Source organism: Lemur catta, chromosome 5 (assembly GCF_020740605.2).
Source record: "Lemur catta isolate mLemCat1 chromosome 5, mLemCat1.pri, whole genome shotgun sequence".
NCBI lineage: Eukaryota > Metazoa > Chordata > Mammalia > Primates > Lemuridae > Lemur > Lemur catta.
In genome coordinates, this window is record NC_059132.1 from 4,734,084 (window position 1) to 4,760,680 (window position 26,597).

General features: G+C 36.5%; 1 protein-coding gene and 1 non-coding gene across 9 annotated transcripts in view; both read right to left on the reverse strand.

Moving 5' to 3' along the window:
• Positions 1-742: 742 nt before the first annotated feature.
• FAM13B (family with sequence similarity 13 member B) overlaps positions 743-26,597 on the reverse strand; it is a 71,282-nt gene continuing 45,427 nt past the window's right edge. For 5 of the 8 annotated variants that reach the window (XM_045550857.1, XM_045550863.1, XM_045550860.1 and 2 more), the window contains 14 exons: positions 22,652-22,716; positions 20,502-20,550; positions 19,959-20,106; positions 16,818-16,883; positions 15,173-15,383; positions 14,398-14,527; positions 13,685-13,766; positions 11,468-11,697; positions 9,101-9,184; positions 8,785-8,880; positions 5,314-5,397; positions 5,058-5,221; positions 4,405-4,506; positions 743-3,075 (listed from right to left, as the gene is read on the reverse strand). In XM_045550857.1, coding sequence (XP_045406813.1) covers positions 2,952-3,075; positions 4,405-4,506; positions 5,058-5,221; positions 5,314-5,397; positions 8,785-8,880; positions 9,101-9,184; positions 11,468-11,697; positions 13,685-13,766; positions 14,398-14,527; positions 15,173-15,383; positions 16,818-16,883; positions 19,959-20,106; positions 20,502-20,550; positions 22,652-22,716 — 1,635 coding nt within the window. In that variant the 3' untranslated portion in view covers positions 743-2,951. The remainder of the gene's footprint in view (positions 3,076-4,404; positions 4,507-5,057; positions 5,222-5,313; positions 5,398-8,784; positions 8,881-9,100; positions 9,185-11,467; positions 11,698-13,684; positions 13,767-14,397; positions 14,528-15,172; positions 15,384-16,817; positions 16,884-19,958; positions 20,107-20,501; positions 20,551-22,651; positions 22,717-26,597) is intronic. The other 3 variants (XM_045550862.1, XM_045550864.1, XM_045550859.1) reach the window with 1 other exon arrangement.
• Positions 9,894-9,996, reverse strand: LOC123639082. Its single transcript, XR_006735646.1, has one exon. It is a non-coding gene; the product is annotated as a small nucleolar RNA U13 (small nucleolar RNA).

A 26,597-nucleotide genomic window follows, 5' to 3' on the forward strand; every position in this document is an offset into this window, starting at 1 on the left:
TGTTCAGAATTTGAAGTCTCCTGAAAAAAACCAAAGTGTGGAACCAACTCCCTAACCATCTACAGAAATGTTACTAATATTTTCAAACTTGAAATTCACCTAGGCAGTTTGAAGCTATTTCCCAAGAATAAAATAAAGAGCAGGGCAAGTGTATCAGCATCATAAGAAGTTATGTCTGGAAAGTATAGGAGCCCTATTGGGATGGTTGGAAAGTTTTGCATGACTGGCATTTTGGAAACTGGAGGGAAACTCTTCTAATTTTTATAGGCTATGTAAGATCCCCAGAATAGCCATATGTCTGTCCTCTTAGCCCAAGCACCATCACTTGCCTGTGGCACACAACTTTCACATTGGTGCTAAAAAGTCCCTGGATTTTAAAACTTAAACAAAAATATTTTTAAAATTACTACCCACCTTCCTCAGGCCAAACTATTATCTTAAGAGACTGTACATCAAGTTTTCTTAATAGGATAATTCACTGCAACGAGAAATGCTAACTATTCTCCCTGCAGCTTCTCCCTTGATATCCACAAGGGAATCAACAACATGGCCTTTCCCTGCCTTACCACTCCCCAGAGCGGTGGCCAGCCAAACAGTTGAGTGACTCTGTTATGCCCTAACATGGTTCCTGGGAGGGGTAATTCAAACAAAGCCTAAAAACATCAAGGTAAGGGAACACTTGGAAGTCCATATTTTCTCTTTTTAACACCTACTGGAAAAACAAACATACATTTACAATGACTTAGAACATTCAAGTTCTTTTATTACAAAAGTCTGTACAATGAAGTGCCAGACACAGCAATGCAGTTATACTGGTGGACACATAGATATCTATATCTATATATTATCTGTATATAGTTTTTATTTGTACCAAAGTAAAACTATCACAAACTGCCTAATTTTACCACCTACAACTCAACAATGACACACAATACTGTCACATAAGTGTTGCCATGCCACTACTATCTAGTCTACTTGTAGTCAAACATTAACACTGAAAAACATCATGAAGCAGCTGTTAATTCTAAAATGAAACCAGTCAGGCCACTGACTTATAAAAATATGGTCCTCATATAGATTTAGCATTATAAAGAAGGAATATATTATTTAAAACATTTAAATAGTACATATGGACATTTCTGCATGTGGTATATAAAATAACATTCATATAAAATATACAGTGCACATAAAATTAGATGTTTGCATACACTCCTGTCTGGAGACTAAAAGATATTAACTGATATGTACACTGCATGATGGATTCAAATCAAAGTGATACGTCTCATGGTGTTTTCAATTTCACTTTTCTAGGTATACATTATGAATAACCTAGTTGTATCAAAAGGAAACCACACAAAAAGGGCTGGATTTAGTGCTTTTTTATTCCCCAACTATACATTCACTATTAGATTTTCCCTCCCCGCAAAAAAAGGCATTGCACACACAGGTGAAATGTGAAGTACTAGAATCACTATTTATTACCAAGCTACTTCATGTGCTTACTATGTAATAGTGCCAGAAGTCTGAGGTTCATGCTTCCCTCACCTTATTAGAGGATGTTGTAAAATTCCATTTTTATATGGAAAAAATTGTTAATATTAGCTAGTTAAGAAAAACCATGCATGAGTCATTGCATGCAAATCATGGGCACAAAGTGAGACAGTCATCAATCCAAAAAAGCACCAGGAAAAAAAATTAACACTTAGATTAAGTCTGACCCAAATCTGCTATTGTACTGTTAACACAAATGAAGTCACCATTCTGTAAAAATAATTAGCAGAATGATACCAGGAGAATACCTGAAGAAAAGCCATGCAAAGCCAAAGGCAAAAAGATATGCTAAGAGTATATGACAAGGGGTATACCACTACACACCCTGTAAACAGCTGCTTTAAACAGCGTATGATTGAGCAAAAGGTGGTCCCTTCAGCGGGTGTTTTTTGTATGGATTTTGCTGATTAAAAGAGGGGGGAAAAGATGCGACCTCCTAGAGTACATGTAAAAAATGTAGTGGTATAGCCCTTGTTAAGAACAGATTTACTTCCAATTTAGGCCCATCTGATTGAACACACAAATCTGAGCACCATCAGAATTCCTACATACTGACATGGCTATTTTCTCACATTATCTGGAAGGGCTGGGGGGGAACTGCACAGGATCTGCTCCAGACAAATCACATCATCACCAGCTGATAAACAGTAACTTAGGAAACAAACAGTAACTTAAGTCCCATAGGCAGCATGTGATATGATTCAGTTCTGTGTACGACGTGTGGTATGTGTTTTCAATATACTAAGCAAGGTCACTGTTTGATCTACCCACTGTTATCTTTATCCAGGAGCTGTGTGACCACTGAATTGCGACATTTTGTTAACATATTACCTGTAAAGTGTCACTTTGGGAATTAAACAGAAAGGTGTTCCACAGTAGGACTTGAAATTTCAGTTTGATTTTGGTTTTCTAAGAAAACATAGAACATATAGTTCCATATGTGCACTTTTACAGGCTTTTCTTTCAAATTTTCAGTCATTCTGTAAGAAAAAGGCAACCGAAGAATTCAGTGTGAAGATTTTCCTCTCAATTTTCTTCAGTAATGAAAAACAAAACGTTGGTAATAACAAAAAACTTGTATTTCCAAAGTTCTTGAAGTTGAAAGGATAAAATCCTAGTCTTTTGCTAAAAGGATGTATTTATAGTATAAAACAATGAAGGAAACTGCATGTTTGCTAAAGGTGGAGAGGACAGTCTGTCGTTAATATGCAATATCACTTACACTCCCTAGGGAGGGCCTACTTACCCTCCCACCATTTGTTTAGTGGCATCACAACCAAGTACAAAATGAGATTCTCTGAGTGCCTGACAAAATGAACTCAAGTACCAGCCAAGTACACATGATGATAGCTTCAAGGAATACAACTGACTTTATGATATGAATTCTCAAGGAGCATACTTTATATGGATTTTGAAGAATCTTGTTTGCTTATAAGAACTTCAAGAAGCCTAAGCTTTGCTTTAATTTTCTTATACTCCCTGTACTCCTCAAGCACTGGAATACGATCCTCTTTCTGGGCATTCCTAGGGAAGAAAATAAAATCTATAATGTTCTAGATATCATTTGGAAAATAATAAAGACCCAGAAATTCTCCTAACATGAGACATAATGTTACTACATAAAAGTTCAAATAAAAAGTTGCTCTATAAGCAAAAAGGTTATTGAGTTTATTCCCCAATCACCCTCCTTCCACCCCCTGAAGAAACATTACTAAAATGCTCTTATTTTTGATGGATTTCTCCACTGATTAAATGATGCTATACTTCTTATCAATGATCAGTCTAGAGGTAACCTAATATCTTAATAAGACATCCACTGCTACACTCTGCCAGGTCTGTAAGTATCTATTAAGTGCTACAAGGCTATACTGAATCATTTCATACATTTATTAATAGTTAACTGTGGCTCCAGTGAATTAACATGTAAAAGTAAACCATCTTACCTGCAACAAAAGAGCAGTTTACTAACTTAACTTTATATTAAGGACCCAATGCAATTTAGTTTAATCACTAGCTAAAGCATCAAACCATCCTAAGTATAATCATAAGCAAAATTTTCTTCCAGTAATACAAAGAAATAGGAGGCACTTGGGAAAATGAATTCCTGAACTTCAGATTGTCTTAATTATATGTGCCAACCTATACAGGAGACTCACAAAGCAGAGAGAATTTAGAGTAAACGCATTTTAGAATTTGTTATATTAGCTATCAGCTTGGTAAGACTACCCAGTTACTTAGAAAAACATTTTTGTGGCCTGAGATAATTTAACTCTCATTGCTGGCCACCATCTGAATTAGAATATATTTTTCTTCATTTTAAAAGACCCCTCAGGGTCAACTGGGCATTTCCCGGTTAGAGAAACACACATGCCATATTGTACTATAGGAGCCACACGATTGCCACAGTGACACACCTTGGAAATGGGCAACCTGGAATGACTCAACGTGCAGCCTAAGCACAATGGTCTCAGTATAAAAATTTTAAATCCAAACTAGTTGAGGATACCACTCTTGTTATGAGATCCTTTCTAAAATGAGAAATATCTCACTTTACTACCACTTCCAAAAGGGTAAGGATACAGAATTAAAGAATATAAAATCACTGCAACACAACCAAGCTCCCTAGGATAACCTCAAAATAGTTTATTAGATGTTGTTTACACCAGCTCTGACTTTTCCCTGCCATTAATAGCAGGGCTTCAGAGCATAAACGAATATTTTTAAATTTTACTTCCAATGCTAACATCCTATATGCACAATTTCTTTCTAATCTCATATGTTCCACTATTTTAACATATGGGAACGTAGGAGTTAAAGGAGAGAGATGACTTAATTTTATGGTACTCAACAAACCTTCCATTTTGTTGATAAAATGTTTCTTCAAATTCCCGTAATGTTTTACGTAGTTTCTTTTTTTCAGCTCTGGCTTTCCACAGTTGTTCCAGTAATTCAGGCCTAAAATTGAAATGGAAGAAAAACATTATTAGAAGGCCAAGGTTGATTATACTCTTAACAGTCATTCTGGCCCTGGCTGCAAATTAAAATCTGCTGGGAACGTTTAGCACCTACCAATGCCTAAGCTCCACCCCAAACCAATTAAATCAGAATAGCTGAAGGTAGGGCTCCGCATTAGTACTTTTAAAAAAAACAATCTTCCCAGGTGATCATAAAGTGAAGTCAGGTTTAAGAACAACTGTCGTACACCATACAATCCAAAGGTAAAGAAGCTGATACAGAACAAACTAACATAAACTCTCAACTGGTTCCTGTACTTTGTTATAAGTCAAATGTAAGGTTGTTTTTTTTTTTAAACTTTTGAAACACATCAATGTTTAATCAAGAAAGTGGGTAGACAACATTATTTGTAAATCACAGTTAAGAAGGGTGTGTATCCCTTGATTAATCTCTTGTATTAATTCCCTCCAAGTGCAATTATTTAATGTCAAATTTCTTGGCCTATAAATTTATTATACAAATAGGCTAAAGTCACAAACCAGTATACATACATAGAAGCTGCTCTAGTACTTGACAATCGGAGATCCAGAGCCAGTTTTTCTTGATTTTCTTCAACATCAGATTCTGAGTTTTCCAATGAAGACTCTACCTGTACAGCAGTTTTCAAGATATCACTTAACTCACAGGACAGACTAATACCATCTTCTTCTTCTTCCTAAAAAGACATCCAAACAGAATCAAACATACCTTGACTTTCAACTTTTCCTTTAGGAAAAAGATCAGAGAATGATTTCTTTAAAGAATTACCTTGATTTCTTCAAAAAAATGTGCAGTTTCTCCTTCTATGATTGGCTGTAACATCTGACCCCTTCGCTTGGTGGATGGAGATCCCTATAACAATCAATTATATAAATAGTTTTACATTGTAAGTATTTAAAGCGTTCAGTGAAGCCTCACTTCATTATGTTACAAATGTTAAACTTTATTTTCAAAATCTTAAGCATTTGCTTTAAATATTTTTTGGGGATTAATAAATTTTTTTGCTTATATTTTTCTTTTTACTTATGCACAAGGGTGATAAATGATAATGTCGAGAAAAGTCTCAAAGAGATCATTCAACAAATATTTTCAAAATTCTAAATAAGAACATATACCTTAATTTGGAAGCATCTTTCTTTTATAAAATAGTTATCAACTTTTTTGGTCTAAGGACCCTTCTTTTTTAAAAAAAATAACAGCTTTAGGCCAGCCCCAGTGGCTTATGCCTATGATCCGAGCACTCTGAGAGGCCAAGGCAGGAGCAAGAGAGAAACCCCGTCTCTACTGAAAAAAACAGAAAAATTAGCCGGGCATCATGGCATGCGCCTGTAGTCCCAGCTACTTGGGAGGCTGAGGCAGAAGGATCACTTGAGCCCAGGAGTTTAAGGTTACAATGAGGTATGACGATGCCATTGCACTCTACCCAGGGCAACAAAGCGAGACTCTGTCTCAAAGAAAAACAACAACAACAACAACAACCACCAGCTTTATTAAGATATAATTACATACCATAAAATTCACTCTTTTAAAATGTACAATTCAATGGTTGTTAGTATATTCACTAGGTCATGCAACCATCACCACTAATTTCAGAACATTTCATCACCTGAAAAGAAATCTTGGCCCATTAGCTGGACTTACTTGCACTCTCCCCCTGGCTCTTGGGAAACAGTAATATAACATTCTGTCTCCATGGGCTTGCCTATTATAAATATTTCATATAAATGAGATCATATAATGTGGCCTTTTTTGTCTTGCTTCTTTCATTTAGCACATTTTCAAGTTCACTGATATACCAGTGTTTCTTTCCTTTTTATGGCAGAATGATATTTCATTTTATTTATCCATTAGTTGACAGACATTGGGGTTGCTTCTACTTTTCAGCTATTATGAATACTACTATGAACATTTATGTACAAATTTTTGTATGGACATATATTTCCAATTCTCTTGGGTATTTACCTAGGAGGGGAAATGATGATTCACAGAGTAACTCTACGTTTAACCTTCTGAGGAACTGCCAAATAGTAGCCACACCATTTTACATTCCCACCAGCAGTGTATGAAAGTTCTAATTTCTCCATATCCCCACCAACACTCTTATCTTTTTGATTACAGCCATACTAGTGGGTATGAAATGGTTATCTCAATGTGGTTTTTATTTGCATTTCCCTAATGACTGATGCTGTCCAACATCTTTTCACATCCTTGTTAGCCATTTATATATCTTCTTGGAAGAAATGTCTATTCAAATTCTTTGCTCATTTTTAACTGGGTTATTTGTCTTTTTATTTTTGAGTTGTAACAATTCTTTATATTTTTTCGATACAAGACCCATATTGGGGGTATATGTGATATATGATTTGCAAACATTTTCTCCCATTCTGTAGGTTGTCTTCATTTTCTTTTTTTTTTTTTTTTTTTTTTTGAGACAGAGTCTCACTCTGTTGCCCGGGCTAGAGTGAGTGCCATGGCGTCAGCCTAGCTCACAGCAACCTCAAACTCCTGGGCTTAAGCGATCCTACTGCCTCAGCCTCCCGAGTAGCTGGGACTACAGGCATGAGCCACCATGCCCGGCTAATTTTTTCTATATATATTTTTAGTTGGCCAGATAATTTATTTCTATTTTTAGTAGAGACGGGGTCTTGCTCAGGCTGGTCTCGAACTCCTGACCTGGAGCGATCCACCCGCCTCGGCCTCCCAGAGGGCTAGGATTACAGGCGTGAGCCACCACGCCCGGCCTTCATTTTCTTTTAATAGTGTCTTTTGATGCACAGAAGTTTTTAATTTTTATAATGTCCAACTTAGGTTTTTCTGTTGCTTTTTTTGTTTTGGGTGTCATATCTAAAAAAAAAAAAAAAATCATCTAACACAAAGTCAAGATTTACTCCTATGTTTTCTAGGAATTTTTATAATTCTAGCTCTTACATTTAGATCTATGACCCATTTTGAGTTGCTTTTTATATATGGTATAAGGACCCAACTTCAGTCTTTTGCACATAGATATCCAGCTGTCCCAGCACCATTTGTTGAAAAAACTATTGTTTCCTATCAAATTGCTTTGACTTAACTTTTAGACTCCAAATTTGTCTTTATAATAGATAGTCATATTAAGTAGTCCATAAGATACAGAAATGCTTCCTACAGGCTCAGTTTTAAAAGACAAACCTGGAGTTCTAAAATGGTTTTCCATAAAGAACTTCAAAACCTATTTATACTATTATAGAATTATGAAATGTGACACAAAATACTTGCAAGCAAAGGATAAAATCTGTATAAAATGAACTGCCTTATAGGAGAATTTGTAATATACAAAATTCCTTGTTTAAGGAAAACTGATTATCTTAAATAAAATACTGTTGAGAAAGCAAACTTTAAAAAACTCAATTAAAAAAGAATCAGTTTCTATGAGGGCTAAATAAAAAGCACTGAGAAAGCCAATGTGAACTTTCTAATAAGGAGTAATGAGGCAATCAATGCCTAAAGGAACCCCCCCATGCAAGTCGCTACCTACATAAAATAGCCTGAAAGCCACGGCAAACCGTAAGCTCCACTGAATTAATTCCTAGGTAATAATGCAGGATGGGCTAATTATAATGGGCTAATAAGACAAATTTATCTAAAATCTAATGGTTAATTTGGGGATAGCATTTAATCTTCACTTAAATATTAGAGTTTTCATTTTTCTTTAAAAACATAAACAAAGGCCAGGTGCGGGTGGCTCACGCCTGTAATCCTAGCACTCTGGGAGGCCGAGGCAGGTGGATCGCTCGAGGTCAGGAGTTCGAGACCATCCTCAGCAAGAGCGAGACCCCGTCTCTACTAAAAAAAATAGAAATTATCTGGCCAACTAAAATATATATAGAAAAAATTAGCCGGGAATGGTGGTGCATGCCTGTAGTTCCAGCTACTCGGGAAGCTGAGGCAGCGGGATCGCTTAAGCCCAGGAGTTTGAGGTTGCTGTGAGCTAGGCTGACGCCACGCCACTCACTCTAGCCAGGGCAACAAAGCGACACTATGTCTCAAAAAAATAAATAAATAAATAAAATAAATAAATAAATAAAAATATAAACAAAGATGAATAAAGCATTATTTTAACTGACTTTTCCCCATCAGTAAAGATTAACTTATTTACCTTGGTTATGTATTTCTCCAATATGCCACCATAAAAAATTTTCAATTTGAAGAGAACATACTAGGATAAAATGAACTAGAGAAATACTTGCTTGTTTTACTTACAAGGACAGGAGTGATACTAGCTCTTGTCAGCATCTGCTTTACAAGCCTGTATCTATCATAGAGAGGTTTAACAATGTGCCTTTCTTCCCTGGTCACCTGAAGCAAGCAAAAAGGAAATTGCCTAGTCATAAGAAATCTCAAATGTACAAAACATCAAATGACTTCCACCCCCAATGTAAAATTTTATATTAAATAAGTAGGCAATCCCCCAATTGTAAGAAACAATGCTTTACAAAACAGCTGTGAAGAACGTAGGCCACAAGAGTGATTCATGTTCTTTCTTAAGACAGAAAATCAAATCTAAGAGAGACATTACCGGCCTTCCATGTTGACTTTCATAGTAAAGAAGACTTTTCTGGAGAGAAGTTTTCTCTTCTATCAAATGATCTTTGGTCATTTTCTGGAATTAAAAAAAAAAAACCCAAAAACAAAAAAAAAAAACAACTCCATTGGCACCGTCATTATTCTCCTCACTCCCATAATGTAAATAATTAGGTTGAAGGGGCAGACCATAACCAGTCTAGCCCAGGCTAATGCATCCTTTGCTTATTGATTTGCAAGCAGAATTTTTCAGTCTCTTGTAGAATCTGGTCTTCTAATAAGTAGGTAACAACCAACCCCCTCTGATGGCTTGATTTATATTTTATCTGAATAAATTATAAATACTGGCTTGGGTAAATTACTTAACTTCTTTTTGTCCAATATCCTAATCTGTGAAGTGGGAATACTTCATCCTACCTCAAAGGGCTCTAATGAGGACTAAATGAGTGACTATATGTAAGGCACTTACAACAGTGTCTAACCAGCACACAGTAAACATATATAATTGCCTGTTATTTTATTTAATGTTGCACATTTTATTAGCATTAAGACTAGTGGGCACACACCCCATACATATATGCACAGGTTTTATAATCCAGTATTTCTCCTAAATTATTAAGAAAATCTGGGCCAGGCACGGTTGGTTCATGTCTGTAATCCCAACACATTGGGAGGCTGAGGCAGGAGGCATCGCTTGAGGCCAGGAGTTTGAGACCAGCCTGGGCAACAGAGTGAAACCTGTCTCTATCAAAAAAAAAAAAAAAAAAAAAAAAAAATTTTTTTTTTCTTGTCAGAGGGATAATGTGCTAACGTCATAACAAGGTTTGAGGGAGGCATATCTCATATATGCTTGTAAAAACCCAATTATCATGCTTTGAACTACAAAAGGATCCTCTACAAAAATTTTTTTTAAAAATTAGCTGGGCGTGGTAGTGGTGTTGCTTATAGTCCTAGCTACTCAGCATACTCGGGAGGCTGAAGCCAAAGGGTCACTAGAGTCCAGGATTTTGAGGATGCAGTGAGCTATGGTAATGCCACTGCATTCTAGCCTGGGCAACGGAGCAGAACTGTGTCTCTAAAACAAACAAAACAAAAAATCTGGCAGAATAGTGGAAAGATCCTGAAAAAAACTCAACAATGTCAATTTGTAACCTTAGACTTCTACTCTATTACCTCAGTTCCCCTGGATTGGCACATTCTTTACATTGCAATACTCCCCTCACATCTTTTAGTACTCTAAATGGTAGAACAGGCACAATTTCCCAAATTTATTTGTCCATATTACCTTCCCCTTTGTTCCATAGGATCACTTATTAGCATCTCAATGTTCCACAGAATATCCTTCAACACTAGACCAAATAAACTCACTACTTATTCCCAGGACTAGTTAATACTTCCCTGTCTCTCACCAGAGTGAAATTAGAGATAAAAAAAAATTCACTGGAGAATATCTTCCTGTAACAAATTATCAGTTTAGATTATATACATTCAGTAGAGGATAGCTGAGTGTAGAGTCTGTAAACCATTGTGATTTCAACCTCAAGCTTGAACCTTAAACCTAGGACAAGGAATCTGAATTAAGTGAATCCAATCAAATAGTTGGGGTGGTGGAGGGGTTGTTCTAAGCAGAAACTTAAAAGCAAAGTTAGGGGAGGGGAGGGATGAGAATGAATTACTCAATTAAAGCGGAAAAAAAGACTGTAATATTTGTCAAGGTAAGAGTGTGCATTAGGACTCACCATTAACTGGGACAAAATTCACCTGAGACCATCTACCACCACTCTCCCAGCAAATCTCATCTCATACAGGATGTGGGTTGCCAAGTGCTTTGACCAGGACTACCCTAGGCACAGGCTTTATTGAGTACGAGTACAGTTTCTTCAGAAAAAATTAATTCATTTAATCCTTATAACCACCATATCAAGTTAGTATTTTTTTTAAAAGACATTATCACGTCCATATACACCATACGACTGTTGAAGGGACTGAGCAGCAAAATGCATATAACATAACCAGCCCATGTCCCACATAAGCTAAGAGCTCAATACATATGGCTATTAAGGCCAGAATTCAAACTCAGGTGTGTTTCATGCTGTTTAAACACTCACTTAGCCAACTGTCTCCAACATAAATGATCTGATCAACATTCTAGTTTTTTTTTTTTTTTTTTAGTTATTGTGACTCAATGCCTGAAAGATTTGGCACTTATTGTATGCTGATAAAATCATGTTTCTGAATCTGCAAACTTGGGGAGCAGACTCAGGCAGTTTGACTACCCAGACATCTCAATCCTTCTGTGGTAATTACTTTGTTTCAGGAATTCTAAAGGCTAGTCTGGGCAAAAATCACAGCTCAAGATTACCTTGATATCTTCTGGAAGACACCTCTCAACACGTTTTTCTTTCAGTCTTTTCAGAATAAGTTCAAGGGTTGCTTCTTTAGATGGTTTTTTCTCCTTCTGAATGACCCTGGATTCATCTTCATTCTCTTCATCTTCATGGTCTAGAGAAGAGCCAAAGCTTTTTGGAAGAGTGTTACTACGTGGACGTGTCTGAGGTACAAATTCTCCATCAGAATTTTTGTGCTTTGCATCTACATTTCAGAAATGAGAGGATAGATCAATAGTAATTGATTTTAGCTAAAATGTGACTAAGTCAAATACACAAGATATACAACAAGAAAGTACACATTAATAGCACACAGACTCAGATATTTCAAAGTCACATAAAATATTTAAACTATATAGCAAGAGAGCTATTCTATTCATTCTTTAAACCAATATTCATAGAAAGCCTACTATAAAATAAGATGCTCTGATGAGCATGGGAGATACAGTAGTAAACAAAACAGACACGGTCTCTGTTCTCATGGAGCATATATTCAGGGAAGGAAAAACAATAACCAAGTAATGAGATTAATAAACAAAATAATTTCAGAGTGCTAAGTGCTATAAAGAAGATAAAACAGGATGGAGTTACAGAGCTAAAAGGAGTGCTTTGGGGAAGAGCAACTATGTAGATGAGACTGACAAAGAAGGCATTTCTGAATGGCGTCATCTCATTGAATACAGAATAAGGAGCTGGTCTAGCAATTGACCAATTGAGGCAACAGCTAGTGCAAAGGCCCTAAAGCTTGGTATATTTGAGGAACAGAAAATGAGATATGAAAGTGGTAAAACTGGCTAAAGACAGAGTGTTGCAATGCCTTGAAAACCATGGTAAGGAGTTTGGAGTTTATTCTAAATGGAAGGTCATCAAAGGGCCTGAACAAGAGGGTAACATGATTTTTTAAAAGATAATTCTGGATGCTCTGCAGCAGATGGACTGTATGACAGTAAGAGTGCAAGAAAACTGGGAAATTAGGAGACTAATGCTAGTCAATTTAATGATATCAATTAGTAATGTAATAAAGGTAATGATTTTCACTGATGACTAGAAACTGGCAGTAAACGAGGAAATGTGTAACAGAATTGCAGGGGAAAATAAAGTAATATTCTCAAGAAGAGTTAAGAGAAATGATTTTAACCACAAGAATGTAAAAGCCACGACAGCAGGTAGTCTGTCTTGTTCACTGCTGTAACCCCAGTTGCCTACAAAGTACTTGGTACTTGTGGAGCTATTAAATATTTTATTGAATAAATTCCCATGAAGGAACCAAAGTGATGCTGCTCCAGGTAACAAAAGCTTGGCACAGATAATTTTTTAATTATTAAAAAGCATACTCACTAAACACCCACAAAGTAAATATACCTTAGCAACTACCATACTGGGCTGACACCCAGAAACATAAAACCTAGTTTATGATTCAAGAAGACTTACAATTTAGTCTTTGTGGAATAAACAATTCACTATGATTAGATATCCTTACTCTTAGATGAAATACCCACCCAAAAATCTTAATGAAATATCTAACAAAAACCAAAACTGCCTAATATCTTAAGTATATTTCAGGTAAACTTTATAATATCAGTTCAACTATGAATATAAAATCTAGGGTAACTTTCAACATAATATTACTAATAAAAACACAAGAAAGACATTTGAAAGAATATAGTACTATGGATTTCCCATCTCTTTTTTTTTTTTTTAGATTTCCCAACACTTAGTATACAATGTTGACCCTAATAAAAGAAAAAAAGGAAACATTTATTTTTGCCATCCTGTGCCCAAGTTTTAAAATTATCAAAAATTGTAATTACAATCCTTAGAAATTATTATAAATAACATTTGAAAAATGCAAATATAGGCTGGGTGCAAGGGCTCACACCTGTAATCCCAGCACTTTTAGAGGCTGAGGCAAGAGGATCACTTGAAGCTAACAGTTTAAGACTGGCCTGGGTGACATAGCAAGACCTCGTCTTCACAAAAAATATTAGCCAGGTATGGTAGGGCATGCCTGTAGTCCTAGCTACTCGGAAGGCTAAGGCAGGACGATCAGTAGAGGCCAGGAGTTTGAGGCTGCAGTGAGCTATGATCATACCTCTGCACTCCAGTCTGGGCAACAGAGTGAGACTGTCTCAAAAAAACCAAAAAACAAAAAAATACAACAACAAATATATTACAAATGGCACATCGTGTACCTTTAATTTGCTTCCGCAGTTTGGTAAGCTCTGTCATCCATTTTAATACCTTTGGATTGGCTGCAATATCACTGTACGAAGGCTGAGAAATTAAGGAGCACAATCACTATACTTTTGTGGTAAGCAATGGTTATGTTAATTTATGGCCAAATAGTACTTTATAGTTTCCACAGCAAAGACTTCACTCAATCCTCATTTTACTTTATCTTATTTTGATTAGATGGGACAGGATATTAAGTAAAGCTCTCCCAGAGCAGGCTCTAGTAACTGCCAGAAGCAAGATGTAAACATGGGTCTTCTGACTCCAAGTATAAGACTCTTTCCACTTCACATGTTCTAATTATTAAGCCATCCCCTACTCGGCCCCCCTTCCTCCTTCACTTACTCTCTTCCTCCTCTGTTGGTACTTGTGGTTTCTGACAGCAGAAATAGCACTAACATGATTTATCAATGTAAAGAATTTGCTTTAAAAATTCTAAAAGCTGTTTTCCCAGTGGAAATACAAAGATGCCACGGTGCACTGGCAAGAATACTGGCTTGGTAATCAGGAGGCTAAGGAGCTACATGATCTCAGATCTGCATGATCACTATGTCTCTGGGCATTCCAGCTTTGTTATCTCTCTCAAAATAGAGCTAAACTAATGCTCTTGAAAGACTCTCTCCCCAGTTCTAATATTAGATCTAGCTCACTCTGAGCAATGCTACAAACTTACCTTGCTATTTCTTTCCCTTTCAAACTGTTCCTCAAATTGTCTGATTTTTTTCTGTAGTTTCTTGACTACCTGATAAGGTGTTCTGTCTTCTCTTTTTTCATCTTTTGAACTAAAGGATGATCTTCGAACCCTGAATTAAAACAAAAGGCCAACACTGTGTATTAGTTAAATTTTCAAGCACCAACACCGTATCTCTTATGCTCTGACATAACACTATTACCAATAAGTATATTTTAAAAGTGAAATTAAGTCCCTAACACTAAAGAACGGTTAGTAAAAAGAAACACTATTGTGTTAGAAACCACATAATTAATTAACACAAGTGGTGATGAAAACAATTAGGAATAGTTTAAAACGTGTTTGGAAACAAGGCAGAAAAGAAAGATACCTAGCAGCTCAGAGCTCTTTTAAGTGTTCAAACTATATAGGGAAGTTTTTGACATTCAGAGCAATTTAAGGCTTTGATAAAAAAAACATGAGGAACCAATCACAGCACTTGCAGTTTCCCTTTCAGAGTTCAGTGTTTCAGTCACAAATCAATAAACGAATGAATGAATATACCACGAAGAAACGTCTACTTGAGAGCAAACCTCAAACGCTACACCTCAGTGAACTTAGAATTTAATAGCAGGGCCAAAAAAAAAAAAAATTACAAAAACGTCCTTCATGAAATAAAGGAGAAAGGTTTGAACTGTAGGTCTGGAAAACTAAATGTCTCAGAGGACCTGCGTACATAATAGGAATCGCCTCTCATAAGTACATAAAAATCATATACCTAGCAAAAGAAAGTGCTTTAGATGAGGAATCCAGCTTTTCTGGATCATGTAGGAAACGCTGGCTTTGCCCAAAATCTAAACTGCGGTGTGATAATACTGGAGGACAGTCCTCTTCCAAGGGGTGATGATTCATTCTTCCAGCTTGTGGAGACAGCTGAGCTTCTCCAGACTCAGAGTCCTCCTGCCAAGACTTAAAAGCAGGAAATGGCTCTGTAAAACAAACACAAAGAATAGCACCATGGGTCTCTTGAGTCCATATAGGAAAAAAGTCACAAAATATCAGCTATATGTTTTTTAAATCATATCATTATGCAGTGGTTCATACATTATTCAAATTTTTTAAAACAAAAGATACTAAGATCTTCATAAAGTCTACTATAGTTTAAAATTATTAAAGCTTCATTTTTTATCCCAGAGTTCTATTTTCACATAAGGAGTTAGACCTTAAATTTCTGAACCCAGTGGCAAAGCAAGAAAGGACACTGTCAAGCTCTTTGAAATGTAATTTAATTTTAAAGAATTATTTAATTCTGACTTTTAAAAAGATGTTATATAAAAAAAAGTTATTTTTCAAATAGGGAAAATTTTATCTAGAAAGAGCAAACACTCAACAGTCCTTAGTTAGAAATTTAACTTAAAAGCAAAATGATGCCAGGTGTATGAACTGTCCCTCACTATTAAGTAGTGATGTTAGGAAGCTGTGGAAGTTCTTCCCCACACTACACAGAACGCTCACCAAACAAAGCTCTCTGAATTCTAACATTTCCAAACAAGGAGCTAACTCACCTGACAGGACCTGGCCTCTAACATTAAACTGTAGTGGTTATCCTCTGTTACAGGATTCCTATGCACAATATGTATTTTAATAATTAAATGCCCAACGTTATTATCAAGACAAAACTTAACAGCACTAGTTCGTAAGCACATATATTTTATTGGTGTTATCCTGCATGCTCTCAAGTGAAATCATGTTAATATATTTGATGTGTTTGCACATAAGGTTTTATTACATACAGAACACATGCAGATCATACACACAATCCACAAATATATCCCAAGTACAAAATTAACTTAAAGCATCACTGGCGTACACAAGGGGGGTAGAAAACCTTTCCCATCTACATGTTAGTTTTTTGTAACTAAAATTTTGATGCTATGGCTATTAACAATAGCAAAAATGAACGCAAAGATGGCTTGACAGTGTCAAAATTCAACAGTGATGTTTTCTTCACACAATAGCTAAGATTACTGCTTTAGGAATTTAGTTTAACTTTATGCATTAGGAATTTAAAGAATTACTTTTTTTTTCAGAACATAATTTGGTTTGTTTCTGAAGCCCAGATCAATCTGATAATTAAAAACTGGGTACAAAGCGTGCAATCCCACAATAAACCCAGTAAGTGATTTTCAAATCAACCCTTGTACCTGTGTCCCAGCAAATAAGTAACTGGTAATAAACATTTTATGAGAAATCTCCTATTTTAAGAAAAGAGAGAAGTAACAATTTTTTTCTGGGTATCATTTTTAACCCAGAACAGTTTTCCTAAGATATGGGGACAGCAGGAGAAGGGCTTATAATAAAAAGACAAACAAAGTGAACCATAAAAAGGCAAAAAAAACTAAACTATGGTGAACCATACTTACCCTCCCCATCTCTCTGCAGATGCATTGTTTTGAAATCAATGAGGGGAAAAGTGATAGGGCATGACGCTAATAAAATGGAAAAAATGGCAAAAAATACTAAAGTGAACACACGGCACAGTCAGAACAAACCATACACATAACACAAAGCCAAAGATACCGAAAACATTTCCCTAAAACCAGTTAGGCATTCTGCTCAAAAACTTTATTCAAAGAAATTACTACTAATCAAACTTTAACAAACACAAACATACATTTCCATTTCAGCAAGCAAGGCAAAAAACAAAACAAAAAAAAACACACACACAAAAAAAACACAAGGTAGTGCTATTTTATTAAAACTCAAATGTAAAACTGAAGAAATGGAAACTCTTAAAGTACTGTTTGAAGCTTTTCAGTATAATTGATTTGAAAGAAAAAAATCTCCCTTAAGTTTACTCTTTGAAAATATCCTACTGTATTTCATTCCAGAGTTAGCAGGAGAGAATATGAAAGAAAGATGGTGTCCACTTCCATCAGAAGCCAAAACTGTTTGAATAGGCGCTACAAATTCTGGTGATAGTGACTGGTGATAGTCATGTGCTACCTGCTTGCTGACTGCATTTTCCTGTTCTTGGAGCAAAACAAAAAACCCCACATACTTACGAACAGTGAAGTGGGCCTCTATTTGGAGTCATCCCCACTTCTCTACAAAGAGTCACATCAAACAAAGTATATCTCTGATTCCAAGGTATTCAGGGTCTAAAGTAATTTGATCTCCTAAGGAAGACTTTTTTTTTTTTTTTTTAGAATATCCTAACTCCTAACTGTGGAAAAATCAATGCTCGTATAGGTGGCAAAGTTGGAATGAACAACATGGTCTATAACAGCCACTATGCCAAGCACACATGCACACAGTTCATGGCTAGGAATTTCACTCCGCTGTCTCTAACTGCTGGCTTTCTGAAGGTCACCGACCCCTGTTCCTGGGAGAGCCAGCAGGAAGCCTACATGGAGGCTGTCGAGCCAGGTGGATAATGGGGCAGCTCAGGCACTGAAAATCAGGGATCAGCAGTCTATAGGTTACCTCCTTTCCCTGTAACAAGCTGTAGGGGTTGAATTCTGACAGGAGGAAAAAACAGTCCAGTATCAGGTTCTCTTTCAGGGAGCCTCCAGAAAGCTGAAGCTAGACAGATAATGTCCAATCTCCTCAGACAATGAAAAGCAATTGTTCTTCTATGTTTAAAACTCAAGATTGGGACCCCCAGGCCAAAGATCATAAAGGGCTATTTATTTGTATTTTCTAAGAGAAAGAAGCAAAAGTGCTTTATCAGAATCTCAGCTTCTTCTTTCAGAGACTCCTTTCCTACTAAGGTTCTAACGGACACTCTGTTGACCACCACTCCTTCAGTGACTATGCCACAATAAATAACTAAAAAGGACATTTAATATTCAATGCTACCAGTACACCAACGTATGTTCTAACTCTAGGGAGCCTCTTCATAAATTGCGTATGTCCTGAATAACCCAGAACAAAGCAAATGTAAGACAACTTTAGTCTGATTTAGTCTAGGTTAAGACATACAATATGCCACTGGGCATGCCAAACATCTAGACCTAAAAAGGGTGGAGGGTGGCAGGGGGAGAGAGCAATAAAGATTGGCATAGACAATGACTTGATTGAGGCTCTACAAAAAAAAAATGCCTAGACCTTAAAAAAACAGCACACTCCAACTGTGATCAGGTGAGTAGACTTAACGGTGCCAAAAGGAGGCCATGGCACTGGCACTGCAATTCCTCTTGTTACTGCTACTGTGTGTCACCAGATAACTTGCCAAAGGTGAGACAATCCAGGGATCTTCATCCAAGTGAATGAATATGTAATTCTGCTTATGATTCCTGAGTTGTCTCATTGTCTCTTTACCAAGGAAGGTGTACAATCCTCCTGGATCCAAATTTGTTGCTTGCTTCCCCACCTCCTCCAACACTGTATTTGAAAGTTTACAAAGTTGAAAGAACTTTACAGTGAATATCCATATACTAATCACCTAGATTTTACCATTAACATTTTATTATATTTGCTTCATAACATTTATCCATCCAATTAACCATCTTATTTTTTCATGAATTTCAGAGTAAACTGCAGATATCGGTATATTTCCCCATAGACACTCCAGCACACAAATCATCTAGCGAAGTTCAGTATTTGTTTAGTTTTTAATTCTCTTGATGCAAAAAAACTTTATATACAATGAAATGCAAAAATCTTAAGTGTACATTTGCTGAGTTTTGAGAAATGCATATACCCATGTTGCTTGCTTATTAAACTTCTCCCCTTTGTGCAAATTTTTAGAGTCCCCCCACCATACCTTCATAACCTAATACACAGATAAAGTGCAATATTTGTTTAGAAATGCCCTTGGAGATAATTTATTTTTTGTTCATTTTTTTCTATTTACCCCATCTCCTGTAATTTTTTTTTTTTTTTGAGACAGACCCTCACTCTCTTGCTAGAGAGCAGTGGCATCATCACAGCTCACTGCAACCTCAAACTCCTAGGCACAAGTGATCCTCCTGCCTCAGCCTCCTGAGTAGCTAGGACTACAGGTGTGCGTCACCAAGCCTGGCTAATTTTTCTTTTTGTAGAGATGGGGTCTCACTGTAGTACTTGGTTTGGTCTTGAACTCCTGACCTCAAGTGATCCTCCTGCCTCAGCCTCCCAAAGTGCTAGGATTACAGGCATGAGCCATTTCGCCCAGCCAAAGATAATTTTTTTTAAAAAAATCCTGATGATGCTAAGGAAAAGGCAGATACACAACCCCTGTTTGAACTGCTGAGATCCCTAAGCCCTAACACACTGGCTTTCAAAGACTAGGAGACAGCATCTGGTTTAACCATTAACAAAAGCCTATCTTAGGTGCTTTTATTTTTTTAATCATTTCTAATATCCATTTTGAAAGCTAATGGATCAGATAAGAACTCTTAGTTCATTATGAATGATGCTGCCCCATAATCTCTTCAGTGTATTTCAGTAAAAACACTCACTCACTCATCTTATATGAAAGGGAAAACAAAAGATCAAAGGGCAGTAGTATTATTATTGCTAAGCATAATTTCAGTTACAAATAACATTATCAGGGAAATAATGTGTGTGGGTAAAATTACCTTCCCATTTATCACCATCAGAAACATTCTTCAGATCTAAATGTGGAATTTGGACACATACTGCTTCCCCTTGAACACCAACACTTTGCTCTCCTGGCACTTCTGATTCAGTGTTGGCATTCAAATCACATATCTTGCTACTAGAATCCTGTATTTTAAAATAAAAGATAAATTTCACAACCACAGAAGCTTTCCACACCCAACTTAAAGACAACCAGCATGTATCTGTGTGTAGTCTTCATTACTGCATCTATACAACCAACTGCCCCACTCCCACCATCCAAACTATTTTCAAACATAACAAGCAGTTTTGTAATATGTCTTATTGGGAAACATAGTTTGGATCCCAAATTTAGGGAAGCATTTTCTTGTAACCAAAAGTGGCAAATGATGTTGCTGTTTAACTATAAAATATTTAATAACAGTTTTTATATTTAAATCTTCTTTAAATCTACCCAGCCAAAGAGTTAAAGACCAGATATAATAATTTATAGATTAAACTCAGACAACTTTTTAAGAAAAATAAGATAAAATAGTTCTTACCAGAATCAAGTGAGACAATTTATCACTGTCAAATAACAAATATTCTTTCCTAAAAATACAAGTTGTTAGAATATTAAAGAATAAAAAGGTTACTATCAGTGCATATTTCTTACCTAGATTCTTCTCTTCCCCAATACCGTTAATATTTACAATAAAGAGAGGAGAAAATGACGAATGGATGTACGCCTATTCTTTGGAGCCCTATATCTGAAAATCACACAATACTGAAAAGATCCACAGAATCACTTCAAGTTTAGGAAAATGAACTAATGTTCTCCATGACCCCTTCCAACCACCCTCCCCAAAAAATCTTTATAAAAAGAAAATTAAAATCCATACTAAGTAGAAACCAAAAAGAATTAATGTGTAATGGAAAAGATTTTGTAAAATAAATGTTTTAACGAAATAAATAGCTTTATTCTCCTTACTCTGAGACATTTTTCTTTTAAAAAAGATTTTTTAAAAGCTATAGCTATGTCCTTTAACTTTAAATCTGACTATATCCAATCACAAAGGTATCACTTACAATCAAAGGTTACTACTACCATATCTTTCCTTCCTCAAAACATAACAGTAACATACTAAAAGGAAACTTTTAAAAATTTCACTTCACCTTTTATTTCTCAGAAAAACTAACCCCTATTTAGAACAAGTGTTACACCAAGCTGTCACAAATGATCTGTACCTGTTTTACCAGTCGAAACAGCACCTGCTATTATACAGTAGCTTATCAGTATGCCTGTGGGGTAAAGTTCTTTCCCCCAAAGCCACCATGGAAATTTACAATGACATATGTGCATGCCACTTTTACTAGCCATAACAGAGCATGCATCCCCAAGACAGGCCTTGATCTAAATATGGCAGGTCATCTCCTCATATACATAATTACCTTATTCTTGCTGAGCATGAGAAATGAACTAAATTCCCTGACAAGCTCAAAGACAATCCTTTGCTTAGAGTGGAAGCAAATGATGAGTAAATTCTATCCTAGCAGACTAAAAGGCCTAATCACTTGAATTTGAGAAACATAAAACATGCAAAATGTAATCCACCTAACCAAGCTACTCTTTGGATCTAAAAACAAGTTTGCTAACCTATACAGAAGTTGAAAAAGAAAGAGCTTTTCCAAAAAGATTGAGTCCTCACTAAATGGATCCTTATTGTTCTACCAAATCCAGATGTCATCATTCTGGGGATGCCTGTTAATGCTGTTAATCTTTTATCTTCAGCCCATAGCTCCAATACTCCCTGGGCTGGAAGAAGATCATTCCTGCCTCCTGAAAGGAAGCACAAGGATGCTGTAAGCAGGAAATCTGTGGACCTTCAGAGTATGGGGATGCTCCAGAGACATGGCTCCAAAGAATTTACTTACCCTTAAAGAACAGGTTTCCTACTCACAATTAAAAGAAACAACGGAATTAACACAAGTTTACCATGGCCAACAGGCTATCAGCAGATTAGTAATGCTGTTTGGGATCTCTCAATATTTACAATCTAGCCTGCAAATTCCTTACTGCTGTGTTTTCAGAATATCAAATCTCTCCTAAGAAAATTATAATACATTTCTTGGCAGCATCTTAAGGAATGATGCAAAGGGTAACAAGATCCAAACCCTATTCAGTGATTTAAAACATTCCAGAAAGCTTCTATTCAAAGAGACTCTATCTACTGAAAGTTTTAAAAGCACCAACTGCTTAAGACTGTACTAGCACACACCAAGGATGAGTTCAAAGGGGAAAAGAAACATCATGTACATATTTGTTGAAACAAATGTGTTATAATCTTTCAGTTGGTTATCCATAGTTCCAAAACCATGAATTAACTCACTGATAGATATCCCCAGAATATCAATAAATCCAACTGTTCTACAAATCTCCTGGAAGTTTTAGGCATATCCAAGAAGGCTGAATGTTCTTTCCTCTCAATATTTTCCAAGTTATGTGTGTCTGAACCTATACAACTCTGAATATTTGAGGATATTTAATATGCTTTAAGCCTACCATTAAAAACAAGAAGGTTGGGTTTTTTTTAAAGATTATCTAAACTGTATGTTTATAATGAATACTCATCTAAAAATTTCACCCCACAATCTATGAAGAGCTCCAATTCTCAAAATGATTTCTTAATTAGCAACAAGAGAAAATGCTTACCTCTCAAGACAGCCATCTTCACTACCACCATGGTCACTGCATGGCTCTAACAGTATACCTAGGGACTGACAAAAAGAACACCATCACTGTATCAATGGAGCTCCTAACACTCATATATGAGAGGAAGTTGACAATCTAAATTAGGATATTAGATTAAGGTTAGTCAAAACCCCTCTTTAGCTATCATGTATAACATAGTCTGTCGAAATTGGCATCTTTTTTTAGAGAGAGCAATTTATTTTCCCTCGAAACCTAAGTCCTATGAAGTATAGCAGGGATTCTGCATTTCTCTCTACCCTATTAAGTAATAGGTAACACCACTACTATCCTTTATTCCTTCCTTAGAATTCTCTCCTCCATAAATGATGGTCTTCTCATCCTGTTTGTCAGCTGCTACTTGCTTTGTTTCTCCTCAGCTACAAACACAGAAGTTAGTGACCTCCTAGCAGGTAAAAGAGGAGTCACAGATGAGTGACCAGACCCCTTCATTATGTATTAATATATTTAAAATATCAACTATTTTCCACACAGGGGGCCCCCATGAACTGCAGAAACACAAAAGAACACTTCCCCATTTTCCAATGAGCTTAGTGACACCACCTCATCCCTATTCCCCCCCAAATTAAAAACCTATGAAGTCTAATACAAACACCCTAAGCATTAGTACAAAACATGTCAACTTTTGGTGTTATTGATGATCATCTTTGAAATCAACAAAAGGTTCAATTCTTCTTAGACTCTCAGATTCGTCTTTAGAAAGTATCACTTGTTCAGTTTTGTTTAGTATGAAAGAAAGTCCATAGTTATCTGGAAAAAAGCTATTAAAATACTTCTCCCTTTTCCAACTGCGTATCTCTGTGAGGCGGAATTGTTGCATACTCTTCAAACAAAACAATGTATAGCAACAGACTGAATGTAGAAGCAGATAGAAGAATCCAGCTGTCTTCTTCTAAGTCAGACAGGCATTAACAATATTTGTTAAGTATCTAAAACAATGCTGCTCCTCAAACTAAAAAGTTTTATAATAGTTGTGTGTTAAGGAAAAAAGCAACTTAATTTGTGTTACCATGAGTGAGTTTAATATTTTTTAAATTTCTCAATTTTAATGTCTAATATAGTAAATATTGATACATATACCTATGTAAACAAAAGCTCTTTGGGAACCTCAATATTTTTAAGATTATAAAGGGGTCCTGAGACCCAAAGTATGAGAACCACTGATCTAGAAATCAGACTTCAGCAATCTTTATGCTCTGGAACATAGCTTTATATTCTGAAAATTTCTAGGCACATGATATAACCACTACTCAGACTCAATAGTTAGTTAAAAAGAACCTTGATATCTCGGTCAAAAAACCAAATCCAAGCCCCAGCTTTACACCCTTCTCATCACAAACATGAGAGTAACAATCATTTATTTGCCTATCTTACTATGAGACAATCAAAAGAAATAATTTAAAACTATGTATCTAGGCCAGGCGCGGTGGCTCACACCTGTAATCCTAGCACTCTGGGAGGCCAAGGCAGGCGGATTGTTTGAGCTTAGGAGTTCGAGACCAGCCTGAGCAAAAGCGAGACCCCGTCTCTACTAAAAATAGAAAGAAATGATCTGGACAGCTAAAAATATACAGAAAAAATTAGCCGGGCATGGTGGTGCATGCCTGTAGTCCCAGCTACTCGGGAGGCTGAAGCAGAAGGATCACTTGAGGCCAGGAGTTTGAGGTTGCTGTTAGCGAGGCTGACGTCATGGCACTCTAGCCTGGGCAATAGAGTGAGACTGTCTCAAAAAAAGAAAAAAAAAAACCAAAACAAACAAACAACAACAACAAAAACAACTATGTATCTATATTATAAAAGCATACTATTATATCACCAACTCTTATTTAACTTACAATTCCTTTTACTAAGAAATAATTGAAACAAAGTATAAAGACTAATATAATACTCACATACACCCTGCAGCCAGACTAGGCAACATAATTCTTAAATTTTGTTTTCAAATACTGAAAACAGTAAACAAAAAAGAAATCGGAGGCAATATAAAAGAGAGATGAATTAAAAGCTGACAGCCCAACAGTGAAGAAGGTAGATGAAATTTAAAACCAGGCGCAACACTGTGCTCTATATGATGCCCCAGGACAAAGAAAAATGAGACTCATTAGAAGCTGATTAGAATACTGCTGGACTTCAATTGAATAGAAGGGAAATATACTTCCTTTAAAACTAGCTAAAATGTATGTTTCATCACCTAAAGAAATTTTACCTCCTCAGAATTCATTCTAGATAAAACATTCCTTTGAGGCCGGGTGCGGTGGCTCACGCCTGTAATCCTAGCTCTGGGAGGCCGAGGAAGGTGGATCGCTCGAGGTCAGGAGTTCGAGACCAGCCTAAGCAAGAGTGAGACCCCGTCTCTACTAAAAATAAAAAGAAATTATCTGGCCAACTAAAACTATATATATAGGAAAAATTAGCCGGGCATGGTGGTGCATGTCTGTAGTCCCAGCTACTCGGGAGGCTGAGACAGTAGGATCGCTTGAGCCCAGGAGTTTGAGGTTGCTGTGAGCTAGGCTGATGCCACGGCACTCACTCTAGCCTGGGCAACAGAGCAAGACTCTGTCTCAAAAAAAAAAAAAAAAAAAAAAAAAAACATTCCTTTGTACATAGGTAGAGAAGACCTTGATTATTTTCTAAAATATCAGCTGGAAAAATAACCTATACCACCCCTATGTCTTCCCTATGTGCCTTTCCACAAACATCAGGGTCCTCAAACGTAAGACTAAGGCACTTTGGTCTCAATTCAGGTAAACTAGAGAGCTTTCTTTAGCAGTGGCAGTGGCAGCAGGTGGTGCAGTGCAGTCATATTACAAATGTTTTAGTGGCTGTTGGGGCTTACTGCTAGGAGCTAATTAAAGCCTGATGGGCATTTCCAGAAATTTCTCTGGTTTCCAGTCATTCCTTAGCCATCTATAATTGGTGCTTCCACACTGCTTAGTTCTCCATCTTCCCATTTCCACCCATCTACCTTTGCTCAAGCATGCTAGTTATTTCTTTTAAATAGGCTAAATACCCCCACTTCCTTCTGTACCTTTCATTTGCTTAACAAATTCTTAATAAATGGGATATTAACATAGTTCAACCTAACACAATTCTTTCTATTGCATTTATGTGATCAAGACTGATGAGGTCTCATGGTACAAGTCAAACTGACAGCCATGTCTCTGATAGCCTCTTGGCTGTCTGCCAGAGTTTCCCAGTTACTTCTAGCTTTACTTCTGAAAGAAGGCAACTACATTACAACAGTTTCTCAGTGTTTGCAAGATACGGATAATTGTACGTTTTGGGAGGTGCCACAAATGAAGTTACCCTGAAATGAATGGATTTTATGGGAAGTTTACTGGTAAGTCCAGGTATTTTGATCTGAGCTCTAATCAGGCTACTCATCTTTATACTGCTTCAACCCTCAAAATAGCCCAAATTACTGTACAAGTTTTATTTATTTAAAAATCAACAGAGAACTACTTCTTTGCATAAGAAAAAATCCTATGGCTCACGCCTGTAATTCTAGCACTCTGTGAGGCCAAGGCAGGAGGGTTGCTTGAGGCCAGCACTTCAAGACCAGCCTGAGCAAGAGTGAAATGCCATGTCTACTAAAAATAGAAAAATCAGCCAGGAGTTGTAGCATATGCCTATAGTACCAGCTACCTGGAAGGCCTAAGCAGGAGGATCACCTGAGCCTAAGACTTTGAGGCTGCAATGAGCTATGTGATGACATCGCTGCCCTCTAACCCAGGCAATAGAGCGAGAACCTGTCTCAAAAAAAAAAAAACAAAACACCTAAATAAATATTTGCTACAGAATCCAGCAGCATATTAAAAAAAATTCTAAATTGCAAAAAACATCTGATGAAGTTACCCAAAATAGGCAAAGAACTCTTAAAACTCAGTAA